The sequence below is a fragment of the Ostrea edulis genome, chromosome 6, assembly GCF_947568905.1.
Source record: "Ostrea edulis chromosome 6, xbOstEdul1.1, whole genome shotgun sequence".
Classification (NCBI taxonomy): Eukaryota; Metazoa; Mollusca; class Bivalvia; order Ostreida; family Ostreidae; genus Ostrea; species Ostrea edulis.
The window spans coordinates 79,112,479-79,121,778 of NC_079169.1; the positions used below are offsets into that span (position 1 = coordinate 79,112,479).

General features: G+C 35.4%; 1 protein-coding gene and 1 long non-coding RNA gene across 3 annotated transcripts in view; both read right to left on the reverse strand.

Moving 5' to 3' along the window:
* Positions 1 to 400: 400 nt before the first annotated feature.
* On the reverse strand, positions 401 to 3,614 carry LOC130046979 (uncharacterized). The gene is made up of 2 exons (XR_008796062.1): positions 1,526 to 3,614; positions 401 to 969 (listed from the first exon to the last, which is right to left on the reverse strand). It is a non-coding gene; the product is annotated as an uncharacterized LOC130046979 (long non-coding RNA).
* A 2,141-nt stretch (positions 3,615 to 5,755) lies between these two features.
* Positions 5,756 to 9,300, reverse strand: part of LOC125647833 (uncharacterized) — a 3,764-nt gene continuing 219 nt past the window's right edge. Inside the window, exons 1-4 of one of the 2 annotated variants that reach the window (XR_008796063.1) lie at positions 9,280 to 9,300; positions 8,468 to 8,856; positions 6,059 to 6,485; positions 5,756 to 5,938 (exon numbers count right to left, since the gene is read on the reverse strand). The exon at positions 9,280 to 9,300 is cut by the window's right edge and continues 219 nt beyond it. Coding sequence is in view for 1 of the 2 variants with exons in the window: in XM_056140918.1 (XP_055996893.1) it covers positions 6,274 to 6,485; positions 8,468 to 8,856; positions 9,280 to 9,300 (622 nt within the window). In the remaining variant the exon portion in view is untranslated. Of the gene's footprint in view, positions 5,939 to 6,055; positions 6,486 to 8,467; positions 8,857 to 9,279 lie in introns of those variants that run through there. The other variant, XM_056140918.1, reaches the window with a different exon arrangement.

Below are 9,300 nucleotides of genomic sequence, written 5' to 3' on the forward strand. Positions count from 1 at the left end.
CAGTATAGTATGCTAATTTCTAAATTTTAGTAAAACTATATTTTTGGATATCGAGGGTATATAGAATCATTTACCTTCTAACTGCAATACACAAAATATGAATTTCACGCATTGCGTGATGTGTTTGCTGTTTGGATGACGTCATACAACGGTATTATTCATGCTTGTTTCGAAGTGTGAAACCGATAACGTTGGGTCTGTTGATATTAAGTGTGCAATACACAATGTGTCAGTGTTTTCTCGGATTTCATGGAGCCTGGAGGGGAGGGGGAAATAATTTCCTTCGGCCTTGAAGTTAAAAGGTCGTTTGCTGATAGCATTGTTTCACAGAGATATCCACACGCAACTAAACAGAAAATTTGTTATGGTTTGCATTTACACAAAATTTGAGAATAGGATACACAAAAAACTCTTTTATTTCAAAACTTGAACTTCACTTCGTTAAAAGTATTAATTTTCAGAAATAAGAATTCAAAGAAGCATATCGTTCATTCAGAAAACAACTCTAATGGAGATATTAACGATTGTGTCAATATGAAACGAAACAGGATTCATATAGACATCTAAAATGCTCTGAACAAACAAAAAATTAACAATAGTTCAAACACTTATTCTCGCTCAAATCAACTTTACAGATCTCTGGGGCCGTAAATTCACTTTAATCGTATTTTAATCACAGGCATCACCAGACGATAGTCGAGCTCGGGATTCGTCTGTGGGTAATGGCGATTTTATGGCTCTTGGGCCGGAATGACGGGTCTTTAGGCCTATAATCAAGTCATTTATCACAACATATACCCAGCGTTTACGTAGCCGTTAGTTTCCTCAAATCGACGGGCTCTGTGTCGTTTGTCTTTCTCTGAAATCCGCTCCAGACGATGAATTTGACATAGACTGCTTGATAAGTATCTATTGTATAGCAGTTAATATCTCCACAGCGGACAGTAATGTCCAAGCCTTCGTCCAGGTCTACAGTAAAAGAGTAGCCATAGAATTTTACATATAAATCAATTAGTCATGGAATTTTGATTGAATGTCCATATATGTATATATTCTTTACAATATACATGTATCGTGGTAACCATCATAAGGTGAAAAAAATGTTATGATATTTCTACGCTTCGGAGCTGTAATATATATTACATGTAGTGATAAAAACTTGCCAAGGACACATAACTCCTAAACAGTTATAGTGGTCCAACAAAAACAGCAAACCACTTTTGTCTATTTCTTTTATTTGAATAGAAAATCCATCAACCATTCTAGACCCGAATTGCTTTTTAAAATGAATATAACTTGATATCTGAATGTGTAGGTGTCACAATACATGTACACTCTTCATTACCAATGCATACTTTATAGTAAGTACTGTGTTTTATTCTATTGCTTAAAACTCTGTTTGCTTGTTTTGAAATCTTAATGTGTTTATTTTCTCTTAAAATGACATTGTTTACTAAATACACAGACTCAGAACTCGTGTGGATTTATCTCTATCACTTATCATAAATGACATAGCTATACTTACGTTACAAAGGCGCTTTGGTAGTAGATTTCGAGTAGTGGTACTTTCTTGACAGACGACACACTGGCGCAGGGAATCCTGAGAGTAGATACTATTTAATACAACCACTTAGGATGGCGTTTTACGGACTGATAAGAAATTTGTGTTGAATACCTTATAAGTAATTACCTTGTCATTTAAGTACGAAAAATATATCGATGGGACTTGCGATAAAAGGCGGAGAGTGGCTTAAGTTTCATCGGAATGGATGTTGGAATACAGAAACTGTAGCTTGAACTCGTATATTATGAAACATACATCAGTAGTCTGCTATTTATATAAGATGTGTAGTTCTGAGTAAGAGTTGTGAATAGTGTTAGCCTGTTCCACAAACTGAGGATATGTTGAAATGTGATCGTCTGACATCGCGGTGTAGTCAATACTGTGAAGAATCTTGGGTGTTCTATGGGTCTAATGCCAAACAGAAGGTGTGTCTAATTGTTCCATCTCTACAAGAACTCAATGACTCGTTCACAGTGCCAGCGATGCACAAGTTTCCTCAATGAATGTTACCATTCAGCAAAAAATGGTTTCATTAAACATAAATGTGCCCAAAATAATAGGCTAGAACCTGAATTCATTTTATATGTGGGATTAACCAATTAGCGAATAACATGAAATCTCTTGCCGTGAAAAAAAACTCCATGGTGTGGGTAAACACGAACAGACGAGAGATATTTAACGTTCAAACCCAGCGATTTCCTTAATAATTGATGGCGTTGTGTCAGATTACAACCACCAGCCATTCTGTTTGCGGGACTTTTCCTTGTCGGTGCCCACCACTGCAATCAAACGCTGCCCTTTCAATGATCTATTACAATGTGTTTTCTATGAGGTTTGCCATTTATGGGGTCATTCCTTCCGGGTTATGTAATAATCAACCTGAAGGATCTTTATCGGGTGAGGGTATCTCGTGTGATTTTGAACTACAGGATGTTCGTTTTAGACATGACGAAACCTATAGGGGAGGTCTTTCATATAGATAACTGATTTTCTATAGTGATTTTTCAGATTATACGCCCTATGCACATGTGATTTTCAATAAAACATACGTTCTAGTATTCAAAGTAACACATTTCAAAGTGATTCAGCATTTATGAAAAATAATTACCTGTAGTGCCATTTTTAACATTTGACTCTCAATCTATCTCCTTACAATTAATTTATTCAAAGTCAAAAGAAAGTTTTATCAGGTTGCATTCTAGTTACATAATGTGTCGGTAATTTAAGATTTTCTGTATAGTTGAAAACGGATCATTTCAGCATCTTAGAACCCGAGTTATGTAAATATAAATCCAAATTCATTTAAATACAATTTATTCATAAACAACGTATCGAGTTCTTTATTAGTAGCAAAGCTGCATCTTTGTGAAATTTGGTCATTCGATACCGGTATATGTTGGTGTTACACAATCTGTCTGTTGCCGGTAATAACCCTATTATCATACAATCTCCCGGGCTATAAATTACGGCGACACTTACTTCTTTCTGTGCAAAAGGTTTAGAATTACTTATATATCAGTTTCTAAGGCAAGAATTCTGCAAAATGTAGATACCCCATGCCGCCTTAAAATTTCTAAGTTGCATCAAATTCAAGAAAGATAAATAGACATATCAAAGCGAGAGAAAAAAATGGAAATAATTCTCCCCCCCCCCCCCCCTTTGTCTTCCTTTCTTAGAGATAATGCTCGTTTGCAGCCAATAGATCAAAGCTAAAAGAGGAAAAAGAACCCGGAAATAATTATGTTCTCCTTTTTCGTCTTCCTTCTTGCTCGTTCGCAGCCAATAGAGTTAAAGTTTCCTTCTTCATACTTCCGTGAGACGGGGGGTAGATGTGTGTTAAGAGTACTCGTAAAGCAGACGTTTGTAGCATTTACTTCCTATACATTACGTGGGTGCATATCATTATTTTGTACTTTTATAAAACAATCACTAGAATTAAGAAATAAAAGTTCCACGTCGGTGTAATAAATGAGTAAATTTCTTACATCTATTGCATATTATATGCGAGTGCATGTGTATATATATATATATATATATATATACATATACAAAATTGAAATAGAGTCTCAGTAATCGGATACTAATATTTAAAAAATATGGAAAAAAAAACCAATATATATATATATATATATATATATATATATATATATCTATATATATATATATATATATATATATGTGTGTGTGTGTGTGTGTGTGTGTGTGTGTGTGTGTGTGTGTGTGTGTGTGTGTGTATACATGTGTGGAAGCATATGTAATGTGTGCATATATATATTATCTGAATGTTATTTTTCCTAATTTGATCATTTGTTTGCTTGACCCATATGGGTGTATTCTGCAATAAAGTATTATTATAAATTAATACTACTCGAAAGAACGTGCCATTCTTTAAAAGTTATGAATAGTCATTTAAAATTCCTGGTCAGAACATTCTAACTATTATAGCACAATCCTCTTACGATATTAAAGGTACTTTATGTCTAATTACAAAGTTATGTAAAGGTTTAATCCCCTTGTTCCTTCCGCCACAATGCAGATCTAAGTACTTCCGGTACGTCTTCCGTTTGTATTCCTCGGGTCGTCATAATCCTTACCCTCTTGACGCTAGCCACCCTCGTTGACAGACAAGTTGTGACAAAAAAGATTTTTCCATTATCAATTGTATCAATTTCACAATCATTCTTTAGAGCTTTTTTGTGTTGTGGAATTTTAATTAGGAAATGTCTGCAACTTTGGTAACTCGATAACTAGCGCATAAGTGTAATAGAATTGTGACAATAGAGAATTATACTAAAAGAGTAACCCTAAAATCATTGTATTACATCACTTACAGTAGAGAATAGGGTTTTAAAAAGCTGTTCATGGAGAGGGAAAATATACGTATTTTATATGTAACGCAGAGTATTTGAAAATGAGTTTCAAAGGATGAATCAAACATATCTGTTTTTGCAATTAAGATAAACACACATTTTAGTCAAAAACTTAAATCCCGGGCCATAAGTTTATACTTAGCATGAGATAAAATCATTAATTTTATCTCCAGTTTGCTCTTATCAATTTATATCATCCCTGTGATCTTCAGTGAAGAGATAAGAAAAGTCAAATTGATGTTGGAGCATGCGCACATGTAAATCCGCTGCGTTCTGCATCTGATGAAACTGATAAATTTTGATAAGCTGTGTCGTATTTCGGTATAAAAAAAGTACAGGGTTAGTACCAGGTGTTGAAAGTGTTTATCAGACTTGCAGAATATGACATTCAATAAAGGGTACGCATTCTTATCTTTCGTTATCAGCAATGCGATTTGTCTTTCACAGTGTTATTTTGGCAAGTTATTGCAAAAAACGTTGTTTTTCAAGTTGCGGTTGATATTATCTTGGTTTCCTGAGTTCGATGGAGGGCAAGTGAGAACCTCGAAATCTATTCAGTTACAAAGGAAAGCCTAATATTCGATACAATTTTTTGTTTGTTCGAAAGCTAAAGTTGAAAGGAGGCAAGTTAAGCAAACAAGAACAAGGGGGTTTAATCAAGCCACGCGTCCATTAGCATGACAAAGTAGCCCACGCGCAGGTGAGCATTATCAAACGACACTCCAATTTCCCGCTGTCCGTTAAGCACTTCCCGACAAAGAGGAGCAGATGATTTCATTTGGAAAATCGATAACGGCACATGTGGATCCTCTATTTAAATGTATGAAATTTGTCTTTCAAATATGAATTAATGCTATCGTCAAATATAGAAATGTTCTGGAAAATTTGATTGAAGTTCTTTGACGATGCGTGTCGCTATCGCGCCATCTGTCAAAGCTTGCGTCTGTTGTATAGAAATTCTGTCTAAACGACAGGTGCTAACCAAAGACTGCACTGACAATACAATAAATGTCCGAAAACAAACCATACAAGTTTGTCTTTTTGCGATTATTTAACATTTGCAGAAAAAAAGAGAGAGGGTGTCTACTACATGTATTTGTGCGGAAACTTCTTTTTTTTTTCAAAAGAGAAATGACTCATGTATTTCGTTTCTAATTATTAACAGCAGTACTGGTGCAGCCCATTTCGTACTTTTGGGGTATAAAATTCGTAATATCCTTCACATATACAATTCTCATTGTGTTCTACCAAATAGATGTATGTATCATACAGATGGCGGTATGATACAACTCGAGGTCATTCAAAGCAATCAAAACGAATGTTTTCAATCTGACTCTTTAATTTTGTTCTTAATAAATAAATAAATACAATATATACATACAAATAAATAAATACATGACTAGAATCAATCATCTGACTACTTTCTCAAGACTTCATCCAATTCTTTGAGAGGGAAAACGCTGACTTCCTGTCGCAGATCATATATCGAGTTCTTTCATCAGTACTGCAAGAAAATACACGAGAAGAATAAGATTAAAATGTCTCTTTTGACAAAATTCGAGCACATCTCTCTAAGAAACATATCAATAAAAATTCATAAATAAAATCAGTAAAAGTAACATACCTTTTGGCAGAATTGTCTCCCTTGGATTATGTCGAGTCTGCACCCGGTCCTAGTGGTAGATGTAACCGGACTGTCATTATAAAATCTGGTGCGGGACTGCTTTTGAATTCACCCTATGTATTTCTTAATTTGGCAGCACATGTCACAGTTTATTCTTATGTGTACTTGCATTTAATATCACAGGCAGAAATTATACAGGTGTCACTTGCGAATGGTCAATTCAAGTCAACGTAGTCATCATCAATCGTGCAATAATCTCCATCGATCGTGTCCATCAAGTTCACATATATATGGGTATTCGGCATATCAAGTATAGTGTCATTGGCATATATACTGGTACCAGTGTAGTTGGACTTAAGACGTTCCCGAGATGGTAATGGATGATACCGGGGTTCTCCATCCGCCTCTTGACGATAACCGGTGTACGCTGCAACAGATACAACAAAACCATCATGTATTTTTTTTATTCTAAAAAAATGAATCAAGAAGAATTTACTTACTAAGCAATTCTTTTTTAAAAATAGATGTCAACGACTATTGAATTAGACCACAATTTATTTTGCGGCCTGGAAGTTATAATGATCCTTAATGTATCCCGACAAACACTTATCTACAATAACCGTGTCATTTTCTCTGTCAGGTGACGATTTCAGATGGCACCCCATCGCCATCTGAGAGACAAAGTGGAACTGGGTAAGTACTTGTATAGTGAGCGAAGGGAAAAGGTTGTTACTTAAATAACAATGCCCGCGATAGGTGATATTATCTATATGGTGGTCTGTTCCCCTCACGTATTCTTGTCCTTTTAACTCAAGATTTGCACACAGTAAGATTCCGACAGTGTTTGGGATAAAATCACTGCCCCAGGTCTAATGGAACCATGTAAAGCTCTGTGATATTAATAAAACTAGGCGGTGTAAAATTCATTCACTAAGTGCATCTTCAGAATACTACACCATCATTCATCTAATATAAATTTTTAGGTGAATATAATTGAAATTCATTCACTAAGTGAATCTTCAGAAAGCTTCACATCACCCCCTTTTTATGAATTTCTTGTTAGGTATGATTGAACAAATATTTATATGCCGCGGGGTGGCTCTCAGTCTGTGGAAGTAAATCATTTTCCATTTACGAGATCGTGGCGTAGGAATTATATCTAAGCAGTGGTTAACTTTTTATCTATAAATGCTTTGCTATTTGAATTTTGTGTATACTTCAAACTTTCTAAGATAACAGCTTAGAGAGAGTTTCTAAATTAACAACCTTGATTGACAAGGAATTCGAAATATCAGCAGAGCAAGCAGTTTTAAATTGATCGTGAATGTAAAAAGTAATTTGACACAAAATAAAACTGTAAATCATGCTGAATGTCAATTCCATTGACAGGCAAGTCAAAATCATTGATTAGTTATCTGCCTTTTTTTAAAAAGAATTCAGACAGGAAAAAGACGAGTCATTACCTACATACATGTAATTACGACTTTTAGGCGATATCATGTCTTTCACATGTCTTACTAACAAGAATGTGACAGCATTTGGAGAACAATTCGGGGTTGCTTATACACCATTGTGGGTGAACAATCAGGCGTGTTGTTTAGCATGTAGATGTGATAATGAAAAGTCAACAGTTTTACGTAACTCCATTTTGACAGACGGTACTCCACAATAAAGTGATAAAAGATGAAAGCCTGGACATGTCGCCTGTCTCAGCCCAAATTTCCAATTTACCACAGTGACAAAAGTCCTGTTGCTAATTCAATTAGGAGTTATGGAGAGGGCGCAATGGCATTTAACGTCAAAGTTTGAGTGGGGGCGCACAATATTGGATACTCCTAGAGCCCAATCACTTTCAGGGAGATAAGATAGTTGTAGCTCTCGTTAACATACTCTAAATATTACATAAATTCTGTATATAAAGGAGTTACGCGGTTTATAAATGCCGTGATTCTTTTTTTTGATAAGCAATTTTTGTCTCATTGAAAAGTTTTAAATTTAATCATTTGGCAATCTTTCGCAAAAAATTCACTTTTTTTGTTTGGGTGTACTCGCATGCCGTATGGTCTCTCAATCGTAAATTTCGTGTCGTGAACCGTGTAAATGCCGGGGTCTATTTCAGTGAAATGTATTATCAGTTACACCATCAGCTGCAGTAATCAACCAAAAATGTAGTGAAGGGGTATTGTAAAGTTTTGAAACTATTCTAATTTTTCGACTTTATGATGAATTTTCACTTTCATTAAAAACTATCGTGGCTATTATTCACGAAATGTCGTTTCATCATCTTGGACAAACAATGGAATCATTAAAAGTATTCCGAATACATGAAAAAAAGATTAATTTTGATATCTACAGTCATAAAATATTGTGTAAATAATGAAATTGTTAATATAAGGAAAGGCGACTTACGTCTGGGAAGGTATTGAATCCTTTTTTCCTGTTTATATCTCCACAACCGTCCCCACAAACAATACACTGCTACAATGAGGGTCACCAAAATTGTGGTCAGGAAGACTGCTGATATCACTATGAGGATGGTGGGGCTGGACATTAGGTCCTCAGTCAGGACCTCCACCGTCTCTGGTCCCCGGGTCGCGTGCGAAGTGGTGGGGACGGGGTTGGGAGGTGGTTTCGGGATGTCTTTCCAGAGTTCTGACTCGCACACGGTGTCCAGGAATGACGAACATTTGAATATCAAGGAATCACCCTTTGGACATACGGTGCACTTCTGGCATTTTTCAATGGCCATGTTGTAGAATTCGCCCAGGCTACACATTTTGACAGAACCTCCTATATTCCTGAAAAAAGTTCAGAAAAAATTCTTTAATTTTTGATAAGTATATAAGAATATAGCTGCAGAACTGTCTGTTATGTCAAAATATTTTTTCAGAGAGCTACAGTTCTGCAGCTAATAAGAATATGACCATATATATTCAGCATCGGATTTGTGTATATAAGTCTTCCGTGCCTAATTAGACACCTTTACACAGATAATCGGAATCACTGCACCTTATGATGCGTGTTATCTTTTATAAACGACCCGCGTAGCTTGATAATTAGTAGAGTGATCTGACTTCTGATCGTTAAATAATCGAGAAACTCATAAACTGACCGTATTACTGATGACAATCGAGTATGTGTGAATAAATGAAATGAAATCAACGAGCAATTTTAATTATAGTTAAGGTTAAATAATAGTTAGTGAAAACCATCATACTTACATGTCTAGTTTGGAATCCGTC